The following is a 21,339-nucleotide window of genomic DNA, read 5'->3' on the forward strand; positions in this document are numbered from 1 at the left end:
TAACCTATAGAATTTTAGTATTAAATTTTGTTGTGTTGGACTGAAGAGATGGCTCAGTGATTAAGAGTACTGACCGTTCTTCCTGAGGTCCTGAGTTTAAATTCCAGCAGCCACATGGTGGCTCACAACCATCTGTAATGAGATCTGATGCCCTCTTCTTATGTGTCTGAAGATAGCTACAGTGTGCTTATACATAATAAACAAATAAATCTTTTAAAAATTTTGTTATGTTGTATCTAAACAACATATTTCAGTTATAAAAACTAAATCATGATTAGTTATTGGTACTAGTTAATCGACTTATTTTTAAAAAGATATTTATGTCAGTTGAATAACTTTTTACTGTTAGCAGTTCTTAATGGTTCTGCACTTGCCAAAGAGATATTTTTACTTTATTCAGACTAGGTAAGATAAATTATGTGTAAAATACATTAATATAAATGAATAGAAAGAAAATGAAATTCTCAGTTCAAATCATGAACACATGAGACTGCAGTTAATACTTGTCTAATTTGATACTTTGCATATTATTTTTAGACATAAATATCTGAGTTATACATACATTTTATGTTATAGCCAGTGGTGAGACATTTGGAAGCAATGCCAACATTTGTTACAATATTTACTCCATCTTGAAAGGCTATGTTTTTGTAAGATACAATCAAGCCATACAAAAGAATTGCAGCAGTCCTGTGGGGAAAACACAAAAAATGCAAAAGCAAAAAAGCAAAAGAAAAAAAAAGACAGTGGGGAAGAAGAAAAAACCAATGCTTAGCCCCCGGAGAGCAGCATGCGTATGTGCGCTGCCAGACAGGAAATACCTTCCTTCAGTATCTCAGAGTGAAATGCTTTATCAGACTCTTACGTCATTGAGAGAGAATGTGCATGTGTATGATATGTACAAGTGGATTAATATATTTAAATTACTTTTTATCTCTTCTTTGTCAGGAGGACGAGGTGATCATTTTGACTAATTAAGCCCTTTGCTTCATTCTGTTTGGGTGTCATTCTGCTGTGTGCAAATTTTAGGAGAATGCAGTATTTTCAGTCTGCCATGAAGCAAATAGTTCATGAGGATTTGGTTAGAAAACAGTATTTAAAAGGCTGCCGATGCTCAGCTGCGAGACTAAAAATCCTGCATGACAGTGGTTTTTTTTTTTTTTTTTAACTTTGCATGTAGTGGTTGATGTCACCTCTTTTAAAGAACAAAATAGAATTTCATTTTCTAGACATTTTCCGGAAACCTGGTGCATAATCAGACATTTAAATCATCTTGTGAATAGCCGGCAGCAGTTGCATGCTGGGAGAAGAAAACATCCCCCAGAAGCCTCAGACATTTTTGATGCTCATTAATTCTGATGCCGCGGTTTGCTTTTGACTTTAGCTTTAATGCTCAAGTTCTGGAAAATTTCTAGGTCGGTTTTTCTCTGTCTAGTAACTTCTCTTTCTGTTTCTTCTTTTAGCTTTGCAGGCCCAACTTTCTTCCCCCTCTGTCTGAGTTTGCTGTATCCTAACATATGAATACTTAAGATGCAAATTCTTCTAGAACAGAATTTCTGTTCATCTTTTCTTTTTTCCTGAAAGCCCTTGTACAGATTCCTGGAGTTAGCCTATAGTGTAGTAATTTACCTCACCTCATACATACAACATAGAGAAGTTACAGCACTATTTGAAATGCCATGAAGATGCTGTAACCTTATCTGGATTTGCTTCTGCTTACATGGATGTAACAGCCAGTAGTTAATCTAGTGCCTGCCTAATGGCACATTAAATTATTTATTACAATTCTTTTCACTTGTCCTTTTTGTGTATTTATTTTTAATTGAAAAATTGCATATATTTGTAAGCTATCTGGGTTATTGTGGAACATTTTCTTCCTGTATAAATCATGGAGTGACAGAGTCAGATGAACACCCATTACTGCCTGATTGCTCTTTGATCAGAGGCTATGGCTTCACTTAGCCATTCCTTCCCTTTTTACTAATTTATTCTCTCTTAACGTCTTAGACTTAGAGTGCGTTAGAGATAGTGTCATGCTCTAACCACAGAGCTTCTTACTCCATTGTTTTAGTTGAAGATTTTATTGAAAGAATTCTAGACTCACATGAAGTTTTAAGAAATAGCACAGAGAGCTCTTGCACCAGACACTTTCTATACCATTCTGTTTTAAACATGTTCAGATGCTTACAGTTTTCTGTTGACAATTTTATTTTTGCATGTCACACATTGCATTTATAGACCTGCTGTTGTAGTTTTTAGTTTACTTGAACTGCAGAAAGACCAGTCAGTTGACACTTCTTGTTTTATAGTATGTTAAGGCAGGTTCCTTGAAGGATCCTCTGTTAGATGACCATGGAGATTTTATCAGGATGTGCACAGCCATGAAAAAAATCGGTTTGGATGATGAAGAAAAACTTGATCTATTTCGAGTCGTGGCTGGTGTCCTGCACCTTGGAAATATTGATTTTGAGGAAGCCGGAAGCACTTCAGGTTGTTTCTTTAATTATTTTTAATTAAGGGATAAAATTGGGTGTAATGCTTGTCCTCTCCTAGCTATATGAATATTCAGTGAGTTGTGTGTAGGTTTGTCAAAATTACAACAAATTTCTGGGACATTTTCTGTTTATGGTAACTTTGACAATGAATGCTACATCCTCATGAACAAATTAATATCTATTGTGAGGTTCATATCTTTAAGAAATTTCAAGCTAATATTATATTTTAATAGTTAGTAGAATAATTCTCTTATCCATTAATACATACTTTTAACTTTTTCCGTTTCATAGACCTAAACTTGAATCAGTTAATTGGGGTGAGTTAATATAATTAATCTAACATCCTTCTTGTGGATATTGAAAAGTATTTAAGTGCAATCTGGATAGTGCCTTTTCACTCTGAATGGCTCCATTTCTGTGTAAGCAACAAGACCTTTTCATGATTGCAGATTTGACACCTGAGTATGGAATTGACAAGCCTAGCTCACCACCTGTAAATGCAGTATTAGTGGACTACAGCCACACCCATTGCTGTGTACTGTTATGCCAGTGTGTATGCTACAGTGGCAAAGCTGTGGTCAGTAGAGACTATGCCCTATCAAGCCAAAAATATTTACTAACTGTCCCCTTAGAGTGTAACATTTTCTAGTCTTGCATTAATACATTTTCCTAGAAAGTTGTAGCAAGGGTGAGTTAAGAGTCTGAAGCACCACTTAATACAGCAGCCAATGCTATGGGTTTCATGCAGATCCCACAAGCATATTCATTTGTACAATGAAGCAATGCACAGTGCCTTTAAAAAGTACAGTTCCTAGTAGTGGGGACCCCAGAGAAATAGGGGAGGGCCACTTAAGAAGCAGTATGGTGGGTTCAAGATTGTCTCAATGTGGAGAACTTCTCCTCCCCTCTCCCTCTCTCTGCTTTCATTTTTCCTTTTTAAAATTCAAAGGTTTTTATTTTGTGTTTTTATTTGTATGAGTATATGCACACTGCGTGTGTTCCTGGTGTCATAGAAACCATAAGGGCATAAGATCCCAGGGAACAGGAACGGGCAGTTGTGAGCCACCTTTGGGTGCTGGAAACTCAACCTGTGTTCTCTGAAAGAACAGTACGTGATCTCAATCATTCAGCCATCTCCCCCTTTTAGAGGCAGGTCTCTTGTAGCCTACACTGGCCTCAGTGATCTTCTAGTCTCCCAAGCACTGGGGTTACAGGCATGTAACATGATACCTAGCTTTGCTTAGCACTTTGACCATAAGTTTGATCCCAAAGCACTGGGAGAAAAATGTCTTCCATGCAATAAGATTCCTCACAATCATAATTGGAAGATAGGAAGGGATGAGATTGGAGAAGCCTCCATTTTGTAGACATGGAACCTGCACAGTGATGCTGAGCCCAGTGGTGCTGAGCCCAGTGGTGCTGAGTACAGTGGTGCTGAGCACAGTGAGGCTGAGCACAGTGAGGCTGAGCACAGTGGTGCTGAGCACAGTGAGGCTGAGCACAGTGAGGCTGAGCACAGTGATGCTGAGCACAGTGGTGCTGAGCACAGTGGTGCTGAGTACAGTGGTGCTGAGCACAGTGATGCTGAGCACAGTGATGCTGAGTACAGTGATGCTGAGTACAGTGATGCTGAGTACAGTGGTGCTGAGTACAGTGGTGCTGAGCACAGTGAGGCTGAGCACAGTGATGCTGAGCACAGTGATGCTGAGCACAGTGACGCTGAGCACAGTGACGCTGAGCACAGTGACGCTGAGCACAGTGACGCTGAGTACAGTGATGCTGAGCACAGTGGTGCTGAGTACAGTGGTGCTGAGTACAGTGACGCTGAGCACAGTGACGCTGAGTACAGTGATGCTGAGCACAGTGATGCTGAGCACAGTGAGGCTGAGCACAGTGGTGCTGAGCACAGTGGTGCTGAGCACAGTGGTGCTGAGCACAGTGATGCTGAGCACAGTGGTGCTGAGCCCAGTGGTGCTGAGTACAGTGGTGCTGAGCACAGTGAGGCTGAGCACAGTGAGGCTGAGCCCAGTGGTGCTGAGCACAGTGAGGCTGAGCACAGTGAGGCTGAGCACAGTGACGCTGAGCACAGTGACGCTGAGCACAGTGAGGCTGAGCACAGTGAGGCTGAGCACAGTGACGCTGAGTACAGTGAGGCTGAGTACAGTGACGCTGAGTACAGTGGTGCTGAGCACAGTGGTGCTGAGCACAGTGGTGCTGAGCACAGTGGTGCTGAGCACAGTGGTGCTGAGCACAGTGACGCTGAGCACAGTGGTGCTGAGCACAGTGACGCTGAGCACAGTGGTGCTGAGCACAGTGGTGCTGAGTACAGTGGTGCTGAGCACAGTGACGCTGAGTACAGTGATGCTGAGCACAGTGATGCTGAGCACAGTGAGGCTGAGCACAGTGGTGCTGAGCACAGTGGTGCTGAGCACAGTGGTGCTGAGCACAGTGATGCTGAGCACAGTGGTGCTGAGCACAGTGGTGCTGAGTACAGTAGTGCTGAGCACAGTGATGCTGAGTACAGTGGTGCTGAGCACAGTGGTGCTGAGTACAGTGGTGCTGAGCACAGTGAGGCTGAGCACAGTGATGCTGAGCACAGTGATGCTGAGCACAGTGGTGCTGAGCACAGTGATGCTGAGTACAGTGAGGCTGAGTACAGTGACGCTGAGTACAGTGAGGCTGAGCACAGTGATGCTGAGTACAGTGAGGCTGAGTACAGTGAGGCTGAGTACAGTGGTGCTGAGCACAGTGGTACTGAGCACAGTGATGCTGAGCACAGTGACGCTGAGCACAGTGGTGCTGAGCACAGTGATGCTGAGCACAGTGACGCTGAGCACAGTGACGCTGAGCACAGTGGTGCTGAGTACAGTGATGCTGAGCACAGTGAGGCTGAGCACAGTGATGCTGAGCACAGTGAGGCTGAGCACAGTGGTGCTGAGCACAGTGGTGCTGAGCACAGTGATGCTGAGCACAGTGATGCTGAGCACAGTGGTGCTGAGCACAGTGGTGCTGAGCACAGTGGTGCTGAGCACAGTGATGCTGAGCACAGTGGTGCTGAGCACAGTGATGCTGAGCACAGTGGTGCTGAGCACAGTGAGGCTGAGCACAGTGAGGCTGAGCACAGTGGTGCTGAGTACAGTAGTGCTGAGCACAGTGAGGCTGAGTACAGTGAGGCTGAGCACAGTGGTGCTGAGTACAGTGAGGCTGAGCACAGTGGTGCTGAGCACAGTGATGCTGAGCACAGTGGTGCTGAGCACAGTGATGCTGAGTACAGTGAGGCTGAGCACAGTGGTGCTGAGTACAGTGGTGCTGAGTACAGTGAGGCTGAGCACAGTGGTGCTGAGCACAGTGAGGCTGAGCACAGTGAGGCTGAGCACAGTGGTGCTGAGCACAGTGGTGCTGAGCACAGTGACGCTGAGTACAGTGGTGCTGAGCACAGTGATGCTGAGTACAGTGATGCTGAGTACAGTGAGGCTGAGCACAGTGGTGCTGAGTACAGTGAGGCTGAGCACAGTGAGGCTGAGCACAGTGGTGCTGAGCACAGTGGTGCTGAGCACAGTGACGCTGAGTACAGTGGTGCTGAGCACAGTGATGCTGAGTACAGTGAGGCTGAGTACACTGATGCTGAGCACAGTGGTGCTGAGTACAGTGATGCTGAGCACAGTGGTGCTGAGCACAGTGATGCTGAGCACAGTGGTGCTGAGCACAGTGATGCTGAGCACAGTGGTGCTGAGCACAGTGGTGCTGAGCACAGTGATGCTGAGCACAGTGGTGCTGAGCACAGTGATGCTGAGTACAGTGAGGCTGAGTACACTGATGCTGAGTACAGTGAGGCTGAGCACAGTGAGGCTGAGCACAGCTAGCAATAAAGTGAGAGACAGGACACCATGGTTCTACTCCTGTGTGACTAGCTCAGGCGATTGCCATAACTGTCTCTCATTATCTTCAGGCCACCGAGCCTTGTCACCCATGAGCGAGCAGACTGAGATAGACAGTCCTCAATGACTTTCAGGCCTATTGTCCTATGATCTTGTCAATAATATTAGACACAGCATAGTGTACTGGGTGAGCACATGACCATGAGTCAAAGTGCTTCATCGTGTGCTATTTGTATGGCCTTGTTGTCCCTTCTGCATCTTTTTTTCTCACCATAGAGAGATTATAGCCTGCAAGTTGGGTTAGGAAGAGAAGTCAATGAGAGAAGTATTTACAAAATGTTTTGAATACTGGTGTTTGGCAGATAGTAAGTAAATAAATCAAATTAAACACAACTCTTCATTTTCAATGAAGCAAAAATACATGAAAACAAAATTAGGTACCTGAAATATGCATTAATAATCAGAGCTATTTTTTGTTTTTTTTTTTTTTAGAGGAATTGGAATTTTTTCTTTGTAAATATGTGGAAACATGCAGTTCATTTGTTCCTTAGCATCAATCATTTCAGGAAGGGAGCTTGTGGGAGAGGCTAAGTCATTCAAACAATGATTGTTAAGTGTAGAATAGTTGACATACATAGGAATGTTAGAAAGGGCGAGTGATGGGAAGTGCTAGGAGACTTTCCTGTCTCTCACTGCTGCCCTGAGGAAGGACAGGCAGCTGCACAGGGCACCCGAAATGTCACATGACCAGCTGAAGCGTGCGGAGTGATCAGTAGGGACATGGCCTATGCTTGCCTTCCCTCTTACTTAAAAAAAAATCCTTTCTGCTGCGGGAGAAATAGAAGGAGTGCAGGGAGACCAGGGTGAGATAAACATTAGATTGCTTTTATTTTAATAGCTAAATTTTCTTTTGTATTCATTCTTTTTTGTGGCCTTCCACAGAAATAAATGGGGGTTTGAACACCTTGGAGTTGTTTCTTGCACATCTTCTCCATGACACAAATTTGGAAATTTGGATCCAAATAATTCCCTGCTAATTAAAAATTAAAAATGTTCCTTTTTTTTCCTTCTTCCTATAACTTTAGAAAACTTCCTTGGGTTGTCATAGTGACTTGTGCAGAAACCTAGTACTTTTGTAATGATTTTTAACAGAAAGCTCATTTTTTAATAAGTGTTTGTAAGGCTTCCTGAGGTCATAAAACTGTTTTATTTAGTGGAAGTGTATTTATTTACCGTTAGAACTACCTATGTTTTAAAAATCCCATGTAACAAGCATGTATGCCATAGCAGTAACAGTACCACAATAAATAGCACAACAGTTATAGTGCTGAGAGAACATCTTTAGGGAGTGAATGACGTTAACACTCTATAGTACCTGACAGTCTTTGCCTTTTCAAGATTAAAAAAGTTGCTCTTTTTTTATGTTCATCTACATCATTCTTGTAAGAAATGCTATAATACAGTTAAAAAAACAGAAGTAAGGGGTTGGGGATTTAGCTCAGTGGTAGAGCGCTTGCCTAGGAAGCGCAAGGCCCTGGGTTCGGTCCCCAGCTCTGAAAAAAAGAACCAAAAAAAAAAAAAAAACAGAAGTAAAAGAAAAAAACATTTAAGTAACTAATGGGTTCCTGGTATTCCCTCTTGTGTGTAGTTTTAGTATAGTTTGGTCAGACAAGGGGATTATAGTCCTGGCAGGGTGGCAACAGATTCTGCCACAGTGTTCAGAAGAATGCATAAGTGATAACTTTAGAATTGTTTCTTTCTGGAATTTTCCACAATAGTTTTGCTCCAAGTTTAATGGAAACTGTGGGATGTGAACCTGCTGGCAGAAGGGTCTCTGACACTGTGGATCTGCCTCAGGTTAGGGTTTCCTGTTGAACTTACTGGTAGGGCTGTCCAGCAACGATGGAAAAAAGTGAGCTGTGTTTGCAAGTTAAAAGCAAGCCTCAGCTATCCCATAATGTTACACAAGTAAAGAAAAGTCTAAGAAACAAACGTCAACGATCTCCTTCGTCTAGTGCTTATTAACTTCCCGTGGGGACCTTTCCATAGGTGGCTGCAATCTGAAGAACAAATCCGCCCCCTCACTGGAGTACTGTGCTGAATTGCTGGGTTTGGACCAAGATGACCTTCGAGTCAGTTTAACCACTAGAGTCATGCTCACCACAGCAGGGGGCACCAAAGGAACTGTTATAAAGTAAGCTCGACATCATCGCTCTGCCCAAATTCTGCCTTGTGCTCTGTCACAGAAAACTACTTACCTTTTGAGAACACTGAGGTTTAAGGTCAGGGTTTCTGCGTCATTCGTGCCTGCCATTTGCATGTTCTTGCTGTGCTGGATGGCTCAGAATCCTGTGCTCCAACAGCTGTAGGTGATCACGGAAATAAATGGGGGTTTGCACAGCTTGGAGTTGTTTCTCGCACATCTCCATGACACAAATTTGGAATTTATTAAACAGGCGAGATCGCTTTTGCACAGCTATAAAAATGTGATTGGCTAAGTATCTGTTTTAGGCAACAGAGTCTTTTCCTTCAGAAGTGGTTTCCCATATAAATGGTGTGCACTAAAGCTCCTACTCAGTGCAGCTCGCTTTGTAGAATATCTAGGAAAGGGAACTTCTTGTTACACTTACTATTTTTTCGTTTAGAGAAAATTACAAGTGATAGAAGATAAAGCCGTGGCCGCATCTTTTTATTTCCTGTCCCCCCGGAAGTGTTTATTCACTTGTCTTTTGTGTGGGCATATGTGTGATGGTAACGGTTGTACATGTCAGTGTGGCTGAGCGAAGTGTGTGTCTGCACTTGGGTGCCTGTGCACTTGTGTGTGTTGAAGCTAGAGGCTGATTGGATTGACTCTCCTCCCCAACCATTCTCCCGCTTGTCTTCTGAGACCCCACAGCTCATCAATTTTGCTGGCCTGGCTGCCCAGGGAGTCCTAGAGACTCCCTCCGCAGTTGGGTTACAGATGTAGTCACCACACCACATTTGACATGGGTGTAATCCCAATTATGTCCTCGTGTTTGTGAGGCAGGCACTTCACCAAATGAGCCATCCACCAATCTCCTTTGGCCAAGATTTTTAAAATCATAATCAAGAGCTTCAGATTGTGCCATAGTATATAGTTCTGGCTTAATAGAATATATTTCATGAATTTTGGTTTTAGATACTGTAGAATAAAATGGTTGTTAGGTTTACCGTTCACAAGTACTGCACTGCAATGAGGAAAGAGGTCAGTTCCCCATCCTTTTCTATAGCCCTATCCTTTTCTAAATGTGGTAGCAGTGAATTCAAGTGACTTACTCAGAAAAGTATTTGGCAGTAACAACAAAGCCAGGTGTGGTGACAAAAGCCTGCAATCCCAGCATTTGGCAGGTTGAGTCAGAAAGGTGACCAGGCCTGCCCAAGATTCACAGAAAGACCTTGTCTCCAAAACAAGAAAATCGCAACACATTTTTTCCTAATGATACAGTGTTTTATGTTAATGAATTAGCCAATTAATTATTTTTCTTCAGTACTACTCACACTGAAAAAAGAGAACTCCATTTCTGTATGGTTTTAGAACAGCTCTCTCATGTATTCTGTGTTGTTTATACACACCCAAACTTACAGAGAATTCTGCTGTTGAGTTTATTCCAATTCGTCTTTAGTTTATTAGCTTATTTATTATTTATTTTTGAGGCAGGGTTTGGCTATGTAGCTGGAGCTAGCCTTGAGCTTACAATCCTCCTGTCTCAGCTTTCTGAATGCTGGAATTACAGGTATGTTGTACCATACCAAGCATGCTTGAATAATTTTGTCTTGATTTTTCAACAAGGTTTCTGTATAGCTACGGATGTCCTAGAATTCACTCTGTAGACCAGGCTGGCCCCAAACTCACAGAAATTTCCCCACTTCTGCTTCCCAAGTGTTGAGATTAAAGGCATGCACCACCACTGCCCAGCCAGTGCTTGAATAATTCAAAAGTCACTTAACAATTGGATGTTTTTTTTGTGTTTTTCCCATTGCCCTCAGTACTTGAGATCTAGCATGGCGTTTGGAAAGTCCCCTCTATGATATGCTCTTTTTATTAGACTAATTTTATTGAGGAAAGTACCTTGCATTTGTGTCTATAATATCAAATATTAAAAGTTTGCTTCCCATATGGTGACTACATACAGGAGTTGGAAAGGCAAAAAAAAAAAAAAGAAAAGCCTTTTTTTGATCCAATAGTATATTTTAATCTGAATTTAGTCAATTGTTTTAGTATGTCTCTTGTAATTTTCTCCTTAATTTTATCACCGCCTACTCACTTGAAACTTGGTAACTATTTCTTCTGTATAGGCAATGTGTTCAGACATACTTGGACTTTATGTATCCGGTGTTATTTTCAAAACCTGTCCCTTTAAGGATGCTTCCTTGCACAATTGTTTTCCTAGGGTCCCCCTGAAGGTGGAACAGGCAAACAGTGCTCGCGATGCTCTGGCGAAGACGGTCTATAGCCATCTCTTTGACCACGTGGTGGACAGGGTGAATCAGTGCTTTCCTTTTGAAACATCCTCTTATTTTATTGGAGTCCTGGATATTGCTGGCTTCGGTAAGCATCATTTCTTACTTGTTTTTGATTAAAAAAAACCATATCAATATTTTCTCTAAAGCTGTTGTGTTAGCCTTTCTCATTTCTGTGACCAAATACTAGGGAGAAGTAAAAGAAGGCAGTGTTTACCCTGCCTTGAGGTTTCAGAGTTTTCAGTCCATCATTGTGGAGCAGAGTTGCTCACATGTTGAAGGCCCGGAGGGGAGGGGGCAGAGAGGGCAGGAGAGAACAGGACTATACAAGGTAGCCTTTTTGGTCCCCCTCTTGTTGCACCTGGACCCCAGCCTCTGAGGTGGTACTTCTCACATTCAGGGTAGGACTTTCTGGTTGGTAGCACTCTCTGGAAAGACCCTCACGAACACCAGCGGTGTGCTTTAATAATTTTCTAGGTATTTACTTACCAATCAAATCAAGTTGACAATCAAGGTGAAGTATCAGACACCTTTTTTTCTCGTGAGTCACTTGACATAGCTTCTTTATGTCTGCTTTTCATTATGCACCTTTCAGAGAAAGCTAATTAGTGCTAAAATTAAGACACGTTCATCTAAACTATCAGTCGGGAAGTCTCCATGCTCTTAAATGAGTACAGCTGGAAGAAAGATACCGCCTGAGTGCTGCTTCTAAAAATAATAAAGTTGGGGTACAGTTTCAGAACACATAAACTCCCATCATCGATGAGATTTCATCATCTTTAGACACTTGTTAGCATGACACACATGTTCAGAGTGTCAAACTGTAGAACCTCACGGATCTTAGACATAATTCAACCCTGAACTTCAGAGTGAATCACTCTCATAGAATTTTTGGCAACAGAATAATCAGAAAGACAGTCTCCTAAAGTACACTCATTTTAAATCATTTTTTTGTGCTCTAGGTTGCTTTAGTACCTGCACTGTAGAAATTTATGTTAAAAAGAGCTTACTTATAATTTTTTGATTTTCACACTATAGAACATTTATGTGATGGGACACTTTTTTTTTTTTTTGGTATGGTAGAACAAGGTATTTCTGATATCTAGTATTAGTGCCTGATAGTATATGTCTTGAGTTAAGGACATTTTGGGGGCATAGAACAAACAATTTTATGCGTTTTGTAAGCCCAGTTTTAAATGAAACCATCAACACAGTAACTCCTGGGATAAAGTAATGCACGTGGTCCACGGTGACAGCTCTACCCTGGTTGTGTGTTTTCAGAGTACTTTGAGCACAACAGCTTTGAGCAGTTTTGTATCAACTATTGCAATGAGAAACTTCAACAGTTTTTTAATGAAAGGATCCTAAAGGAGGTGAGTAACGATATTTAAATTTAGGGTTTGAATTAAGCTGTTTACATTTCAAGGAAGAAAATCACATTGCATTTACCCTGACTGATGGAGTCTGACGTGAGGTGGCCAGGTGACCCCGAGAGTGTTCAGTTCAGCTGACGTTTGGGCCCTTGTAGGAGTTAGCGGGCAGCTTTCAGGACGGAGTGTCTGATTTCTCACCAGGGACTTTCACTAGTGTGCTCAGGGTGCGTTTTTCCTCTTGATTTGGTTGTTCCTATCTCTGCCACTGTCCTTTCAGTGTCTGCTTCTGTTTGCTCTGCCACATTTTGTCGCCTCCCTTTGTGCATCAGCAAAGCCCCAGTCAGATTGTGAGCAACCACTGGCCAGGAGTACCTCTGGATAGCACTGTGCCTACTGTGCCATCTTGAGTGCTACAAACGGCTTTTGAGTGGCCTGTCTTTGGCTCCCCATCCCCCCACCTCCTCTTCAGGAAGGAACTCAGTTCCTCTGCTCTCAGTATATAACTCTGGGCATGGCTGATACTCAGCATGCTAAGATAAGGCTAGGAAAAGTTATTTTATGATTCTTTAGAATTTAGTCAAAGCAAAGATAATAGCTTTGGATAAATTGATTTGTTCCAAGGCTCATTATTTTCTCCCCTCAAACCTGAATTCTCCAATATTTCCTACCAGCCTCTGTTTTCCTTCCTCTGTACCGTCGGCCATAGGTGTTGCTGATTGAAGATGCTAGAGCAGAGGAACTGGAAAGTTCTTCCAACCCAGCCCGTCATTGTTCAGATGAAGAAGGCAGGTCTGAGGACATGTCACAGCTTCCCTAGGCTTGAATCTCCTTTCCTGGCTGTAGGTCCATACCCCGTACTTTCTTTCTTTCAGGGTTGCCATTCCTGAGTGTTCGAGCTGGAATATGTAGTGTTTTTTTTTTTTCTGTATTTCCATCCATGTATTTCTGTATTTCCCATATTATGTTTTTTGTTTTTGTCTTTGCAAGGTTTCTGGCAGATTACTGTACTTGTTAACTTTTAAATAGGCTGCAGTTAATCAGTTGTAACATAAACAATGAGTAAAGCAAGTACTTTCCTGTAGGAGAATGTCCCTGTTCTGTCCAGCTGTGCTGCTAGTCCTTCCTTTGCTGTAATGTATGTTGCACATGCATGCTTCTCTGTAACATGATATAATCCTTCCTTTCCACTTAGTCCAGCTCACACTCTACATAGAACTAGGAACCACACAAGGAGGGTACACTGTCTTATGTTTGCTTTTATTACCGACCTTTAAGTTTGTATATGAATTTCCAATTCAGATTGTGTTTAAGTTGACAGTGCCTTGTAGAATGTGCGGGAACTTCCCTGGTATAGGTCATGAGAAGTATTTAACCATGGAGTGGGGAGATGGTAAAACACATTAACTTAAGATCATATATAGATTACCCATATGATAAAAATTTATTTCAAAATTATTTAAAAAGATACTGATTTACATATCCAGAATATATTTCCTTGGAGATATTATTGATGCATCATTCCTTATATTATATTCCTTATAATGATCTGTATTATTTTGCTATGGATACTTTGTACCCATTTATAGTTATTTGACTGTCTTGGTTTAGTAGTTGGCTGCACAGGTTCAAACTTAGTTTCCTCTTCAGGAAACCATTTAGGGCTGTACCTGTTGGTAAAAGCATTTATAAGTTAACTGGTAACTGAAATGACACCAAAGTCAGGTGTCATGGTATGTCCACATTGACGACTATCATATTTGATTTACAGGAACAAGAACTGTATCAGAAAGAGGGCCTGGGTGTTAATGAAGTCCATTACGTGGACAATCAGGACTGCATAGGTATGGGAACTGCTATTCCGCCTTTGGGAAATACTGGGGAGACAGTGGATACATTTGCTGGGAGCTCCTCTCTCTGTTCAGTGGTCTAGACAGTTATAGGACTCAGGACTGTGGCATTGGACATGGGATCTTTTTTTTTTTTTTTTATTAACTTGAGTATTTCTTATATACATTTCAAGTGTTATTCCCTTTCCTGGTATCCGGGCAAACATCCCCCTCCCCCCTCTCCTTCCTTATGGGTGTTCCCCTCCCAACCCTCCCCCCATTGCCGCCCTCCCCCCACCAGTCTAGTTCACTGGGGGTTCAGTCTTAGCAGGACCCAGGGCTTCCCCTTCCACTGGTGCTCTTACTAGGATATGCATTGCTACCTATGAGGTCAGAGTCCAGGGTCAGTCCATGTATAGTCTTTGGGTAGGGGCTTAGTCCCTGGAAGCTCTGGTTGCTTGGCTGGACATGGGATCTTTTGTAGTTATGCCTTGCAAGTTATTTGTCCTGGCAAGACATCTTGTCAGCTGGGTTGAAAGGTTTTCTAAAAGCTCTGATTATTGTGATACACATTTTGCCACTCTGAAGACTATTGGGTGAAGCGGGTAAAGGGGAAGCCCCATTATTCAGGGAGTAAGTGACAACTATGTCGTCTGTTATGACAAAGTGTGTGGTTTGGTGAGGTTTGCCAGGGCCTCTTGGTTTTGTTCTCTTCTGTGGATGGCAATATCTCTCACTGACTGCAAGTTGGCTTATAGAAGTTTCATGTTAAAGCTAGATAATACTGTGAAACAGCAAAACAGAGCCCCAGCTTTTCTTTGAGTTTATCAATAAAGAAACCTTGTCCTATTGCCTTCCAGCTTGCTCTTTGTCTAACTAACTAATCAATCAATCAATTAATTTGTAAGAACTTTTTTTTACCTGCATGTATGTCTGTGAACCACATTCATGCCTGGTGTCCACAGAAGTCAGAAGGCGGCATCTGATTTCCTGGGACTAGAGTTATAGATGGTTGTAAGCGGCTATGTGAGTGCTGGGAATCGAACTCCAGTCCTTTTGGCTATCAAGTCATCTCCCCATCTCCCACCCTCTCTCTTTCTTTTCTTTCCCACCCCATCTCCAAAGTCAAATTTGGGTAAGTCTGGGAATTGAAAATCCAATTTGATAATCCATTCACAATGACACATGTTGTCTAGACTTAGACAGTACCGTATATAGTAGCAGCCTATGTCAGTGTAGCCTTTCAAAGTCTTCCCTGTTCTACCCAGGCCTACTCAGCATTCTTTTAGCCACTGTCTTTTCTCACCTCTGGGCATTAATCTGGTAGGAACTTCTCCCCTTCTGTTGATCCATTTTTCCTACTTCTGTCTTGTTCAGTAGCTACCTGAATACTTTTCAGTACAGCTGAGACCAGCATCTTTATTGTCCTTCACCACTGATTGTCAAAGAAGGGACATTTTCTGATTGATACCTTAGCTTCTCGTTCTGTGTTCTAGAGCCATATAATCTGTATTTATGTATGTATGTATGTATGTATGTATGTATGTATGTATGTATGTATGTATACATCAAATAGATATAACCTGCTAAGCTCATTTTGTTACTTATATGTATATGGTTTCAAGGCTGACCATTTATAGTGGAAAACATAGGGCGCTTATGCCTGAGAGAGCTAATTCTCTGTCTTCCAAAACTCACTAGTTGCCTGTCACTCTTTATCTGTATGTGTGACCACATGAAATTTCCGCATCCACATTAATTGCCTATTGACATTGCCATCGCTCTGGCCTTGTTTGAACGTCCGTTTCTAGGAGGGACACTTTCACAGCAGGCTTCCTGGTACTCTGGCTCCTACAACCCATCATTCCTTCTGTTCCTGGGGCCACGAATGCTGGAGCTGATGAGTCACTTTCTTTCAGAAGTTGTTTCTCCATATCCCGTATTAAAACTATGATGTTACCTTTAAATGCATGGCCATATTTGAAATAAAACTTCTCCCTTTCTAGATGGCCTTCTACAGAATATGTTCATGCTTATCTCTTAGAATCCAAACACTTTTGAAGCCAGTGAGTAAATATTCTTTAAAGTATTGTTTCATCACTACAAATGTTTCTATATCTTGAAATAGATTTGATTGAAGTAAAATTAGTGGGAATCCTGGATATTCTGGATGAAGAAAATCGTCTTCCCCAGCCGAGTGACCAGCACTTTACATCCGTGGTTCACCAGAAGCACAAAGACCATTTCCGACTCACTGTGAGTTTGCCGTTCTAAAATGGAGGTTCTACTGGGAAGAGAAATCTTTAGGCTAGCAGTTGTACTAGGTTTCAGATGTTGTTAGCCACGAGAGATAGTTATCCAAAGACTAGAGCAATTAGATTATAACCAACAAACATTTCCTTTAGATGGGCATAACATTGTGAGCGTGTGTGTGTGTGTGTGTGTGTGTGTGTGTGTGTATGTTTATGTGCATGTATCTACACATACATATTTGATGATGGAGTTTTAACTGAGTGCGTGCGTGCGTGTGTGTGTGTGTGTGTGTGTGTGTGTGTGTGTGTGTGTGTGTGTGTTTATGTGCATGTACTCATGAGTGCAGTAGCTCATGCAGCCAGAGAGGGACATGGACACCGAATTGCTAGGAAGATTAAGTAGGCCAAAGGGAAGAGGAGACAAGGCGAGCAATAGAAGTAAGCGAGAGCCTCCGTGGAAGCCCGGGTTGCTGACCGGTTGTTGGCTCTTGAGTCCTGATGGCAGTGGAAGTGGAGCAGCTCTCTGTGAACCTGGTGTTGGTGGCTGTTTAAACAGTTTTCTGTATTCCTCCAACTCTACGCTTATTCCTCCACTCAATCGTTGACTCCCGAGATAGCACATAACTTCACCCCTGAGTGCAGGAGCCCGACCAGCACAGAGATGCTGACTTCAGTTCCAGTCACAAAGGTAGTTGCTACTTCATGTTGTAGAGACCAACAGTGGGATTCTCCCCCCTTCCCTCAAAAGAAGACACAAAAAGAAACTGTGGAAGCTACTTAGAATCACTTAGTGTGATTAGCTTACTAGTTGGCAAATGCCTCCATTCACTGTGTGTTTGAAGTTATAAAACAGTGTTCCAGTCTTTGCTTTGATAGGTCAAGCTGCTTAAATGAGTGGTAACCAATATGCTCATATATATTTATTATTAAAAAATAACAGTGTGTGCATGCACCAGGTGTTACTAGAGATCCCATCAATATGTTAAAAAGAGGCAAGGGTGATCTCAAATTTCATGAAAAATGTTGACAAAACATCAGTGGAAGACAGATTCAGTGGCTGAAAACCTCGTGTCCACACCTCAGAACCACTGGCCCCATTGACTTACGGTTCTTACACATCCCTTCGAGTTACCATAATACACAGTGTTTTGGTGGAGAGAAACAAGACAGTATATCTCCTCAACAAAACTTCTGCTAATTTTAAAGCTGTGTCCACTGTTGCTTGTTTACGGCTCCTTGATATGTGCTCGGTAATGCAAAGTTGCCTTCACCAAATCAGGATAATCCCAGAGACTTGTATCCTAAAGACAGCAGGCTCAAGCATAAGGAATGAAGTCTGGCTGCTTTTCTCAGGGACAACAAGCAAGAACAAAGCAGTAATCCCAGTTTCCACAGGCCTTAAGTTTTGCTGTATGTTTCTGGAGCCGAGTGTGACGGTCATTCAGGGAGCACTTGGCATTGTCCGAGCGCTTTTACGTGAATGACTTTATTTAATCCTATTAGAATCCTCAAGTTACAGGTGAAAGGTGGACAAGGGAAGGTGAGTGGCATGTCTGAGTGGCATTTGAGGATGTGGTGGACTAGGAGGCAGGCAGGATGGTGTGGTCCCATTCTGGCTCCTGTGTGAGGGCCCTTCCTCTATTTTAAGAGCTCAGACCTGTGGTCCCACAACTTAGTCTTTCCATTTTAAATGATTTTCTCCCCTTCACCCTGGGTAATTTTTAAAGACAGATGTGAGCACACATGTGAAAGTATTTTGGAAAGTTTAAATAATTCAGATATGAGATACTGCGGTTTCCTTGAGGTGGTTCCAGGCGCATTGTGTAAAATATAAGGATGGTTGGTTTGAGACACCAGAAGTGTCTTGTGCTAGCCTCATGGATTTTTTACTGGCTACACTTGGGGATCGTTCTGTATGAACACTGTGGGGTAAGAGAAGTTTACCCACCCCCACCCCTGAGTGGTTCCAATAAGCATAAGCTTGAGCTTTAGAAATAGGAGGCTAATTTCACAAAAAGTTTAATGTTTTATGTTTAACTTTCAAATGAAGTTTTATTTTTAAAAAAGATTTTATTTTTAATCGTCCATGTGTGGATATGGGCACATCATGCAGTGCCCGCAGAGTTCAGAAAATGGTGTTGGATCCTCTGGAGTTCCCCTGGTTTTGGGCTGCCAGACATGGGTCCTGGGAACCAAGCTCGAGTAAGAGCAGGAATACATAATTTTTTCCCATGAATTTATTTACTCATTCACTATGCATCCTGATCACAACTTCTCATCCCTCCTCTCCTCCCAGACCCAACTCCGCAATGAGGGGACCCCACCCATGGGCACCACCTCACCCTGGGACATCAATTAGCAGCAGGACTATGCACCTTCTCTCCCACTAAGGCCCAACCAGCAAGTCCAGCTAGGGAAGCCCATTGACAGGCAACAGTTAGAGCAGCCCCTGCTCCAGTTGTTAGGGGACCCACATGAAGACCAAGCTGCACATCTGCTCTGTATGTGTGGGACCTAGGTCCAGCCCCTGCATGCTCTTTGGTTGGTGCTTCCGTCTCTGTGAGCCCCCATGGGCCCAGGTTAGTTGACTCCATGGGTCTTCTTGTGGTGTCTTTGACCCCTCTGGCTTGCTCAGTCCTATCTCCCATTCTTTTTGTTTCCCCCAGAGGCACCAACATTTTATACTGATGCAAAGAAGATGGGGATAGCAGGTTGTAAGTCAGATAAAATAAGCAAGGTGGTCAAAAGTCTGTATATCTTCATTCAAAAATCAGAATTGTATGATATCAAAAAATTGTATGATTCAAAAATCAGATTGTATGTATGATTATAGTATTAGTAGATTATCCTGAACCTCTTAACATAATTACTGGGGTTTTTTTTGCATTTTTAATTTACATTTTAAATGTTATCCCATTTCCTGGTTTCCCCTCCAGAAACCTGCTATCACCTCCCACTCCCTGCCCCCTGCTTCTATGAGGGTGCTCCCTCACCCACCCACCTACCCACTCCTTCCCACTTCCCCACCCTGACATTTCCCTACACTGGGGCTTCAAGCCTTGACAGGACCAAGGTCCTCTGTTACATATGTGGATGGAGCCATAGGTCCATTCCTGTGTTCTCTTGGGATGGTGGTTTAGTCCCTGGAAGCTCTGGTTGGTTGATACTGGGTTCTTCTTATGGGGTTGCAAACCCCTTCAGCTACTTCAGTCCTTTCTCTAACTCCTCCTTTGGGGACCCTGTTCTCAGTTCAATAGTTGGCTACAAGCATCCGCTTCTGTTATTTGTAAGGCTCTGCTAGAGCCTCTCAGCAGACAGCTTATATCAGGCATGCACTTGTTGGTATCCGCAATATTGTCTGGATTTGGTAGCTGTATATGGGATATATCCCCATGTGGGGCAGTCTCCGAATGACCTTTCAGTCTGCTCCACACTTTGTCTCCATATTTCCTCCTGTGAGTATTTTTGTTCCCCCTTCTAAGAAGGTCTGAAGTATCTACATTTTGGTCTTCCTTCTTCTTGAGCTTCATGTGGTTTATGAATGGTATCTTGGGTATTCCCATTCTTTCACAAGACTCTCTGAGCTCTGTCTGATGTTTGGCTGTGGGTTTCTGCATCAGTTTCCTTCAGCTGCTGGATGAAGCCTCTCAGAAGACAGCTATGCCTCTCAGAAGCCAGTTATGCTAGGCTCCTGTCTACAAGCATGGCAGAGTATCATTAATAGTGTCAGGGGTTGGCTCTCTCCCATGGGATGGGTCTCCAGTTGGGCCAGCTATTGGTTGTCTGTTTTCTCAGTCTCTGCCCCATCTTTGTCCCTGTGCATCTTGTAGGCAGGACAAATTTGGGGTTGAAAGTTTTGTGAGTCAGTTATATCCCCCTTTCTCCACTGGAAGACCCATCTGGCACACATGTATATATGTTGTGCATGGCATTCATGTATGTATATATTTTGTGTGTGGCATTCACACATGTGTATATGTTTTGTGTTTGGTATTCATGCATGTGTATATATTTTGTATGTGACAGGTGTACATTGTGTGTATATTTTGCATGTGGTAGGCATGAGTGTGTGTGTGTGTGTGTGTTTCAAGTGTGGCAGGTATGTATGTGTGTATGTTTTGTGCAAAGCAGGCATGTGTGTGTGTTTCCTGTGTGACAGGTGTACATGTGTGTATATTTTGGTCTACACCAATTTTTTTCTTCTAAGATATAACCAAATTTTAATTATATCCCACAAGTACTTTAAGGTGTTTTTGATATTGAAAAGTACTATGATTATGGAAAATGTGAAAGTCCCCTTATGACTTTAGGTACTTTGCCTCTGTAATCGTTTAAGGAGTCACTGGCAGTCTTCTTGGAAACATAGTAACTTATGTATCTACTTCCCCCCTAGATTCCCAGGAAATCTAAGCTGGCAGTCCACAGGAACCTCAGAGATGACGAAGGCTTTATCATCAGGCACTTTGCAGGGGCTGTGTGCTATGAGACAGTGAGTAAAGCATTGCTTGGGAGAAAGCAGACGGTGCTGAAGCCACCCTCTGCAGTATGGCAGAGTCTTGCTTGTTAGACTTGAGTCGTCTTAAAAATTCAGTTCCCTGGCACTAGTCACCCTTAAAGCGCTGAGTACCCATGCCCTGTTGTCTTAGAAAGTGTGGGAATTGGACATTTGTGTTTTCTCAGAAAACTGTATGGGACAGAGTTCAGGTAGGGTATATTTATCACAATGCAGATTGAAACATTTTATTTGATTTTTTTTTCAGACCCAGTTTGTGGAGAAAAATAATGATGCACTACATATGTCTCTTGAATCCTTGATATGTGAGTCCAGGGACAAGTTTATACGGGCGTTGTTTGAGTCATCCACAAATAACAACAAAGATACGAAACAAAAGGCTGGAAAACTTAGCTTCATCAGCGTGGGAAACAAGTTCAAGGTATTCGTGCTAAATAACTTAATTGCTGGGCTTTTTTTTGGGGGGGGCTGTATTTAAGACAAAAACCCATTGTTTTATATTGTAAAGTGGACAGTGTAG

The 21,339-nt window shown here is 42.5% G+C and overlaps 1 protein-coding gene across 5 annotated transcripts in view; it reads left to right on the plus strand.

Annotated features, from left to right (window-relative positions):
* Positions 1 to 21,339, plus strand: part of Myo6 (myosin VI) — a 152,178-nt gene that overhangs the window by 85,912 nt on the left and 44,927 nt on the right. For all 5 annotated transcript variants that reach the window (XR_015626656.1, XM_087562213.1, XM_087562214.1 and 2 more), the window contains 8 exon segments: positions 2,310 to 2,490; positions 8,423 to 8,567; positions 10,786 to 10,943; positions 12,137 to 12,228; positions 13,997 to 14,069; positions 16,183 to 16,310; positions 20,700 to 20,795; positions 21,067 to 21,240. Coding sequence is in view for 4 of the 5 variants with exons in the window: in XM_087562213.1 (XP_087418339.1) it covers positions 2,310 to 2,490; positions 8,423 to 8,567; positions 10,786 to 10,943; positions 12,137 to 12,228; positions 13,997 to 14,069; positions 16,183 to 16,310; positions 20,700 to 20,795; positions 21,067 to 21,240 (1,047 nt within the window). In the remaining variant the exon portion in view is untranslated.

This window comes from Rattus norvegicus, chromosome 8 (assembly GCF_021556685.1).
Source record: "Rattus norvegicus strain SHRSP/BbbUtx chromosome 8, alternate assembly SHRSP_T2T, whole genome shotgun sequence".
Lineage (NCBI taxonomy): Eukaryota > Metazoa > Chordata > Mammalia > Rodentia > Muridae > Rattus > Rattus norvegicus.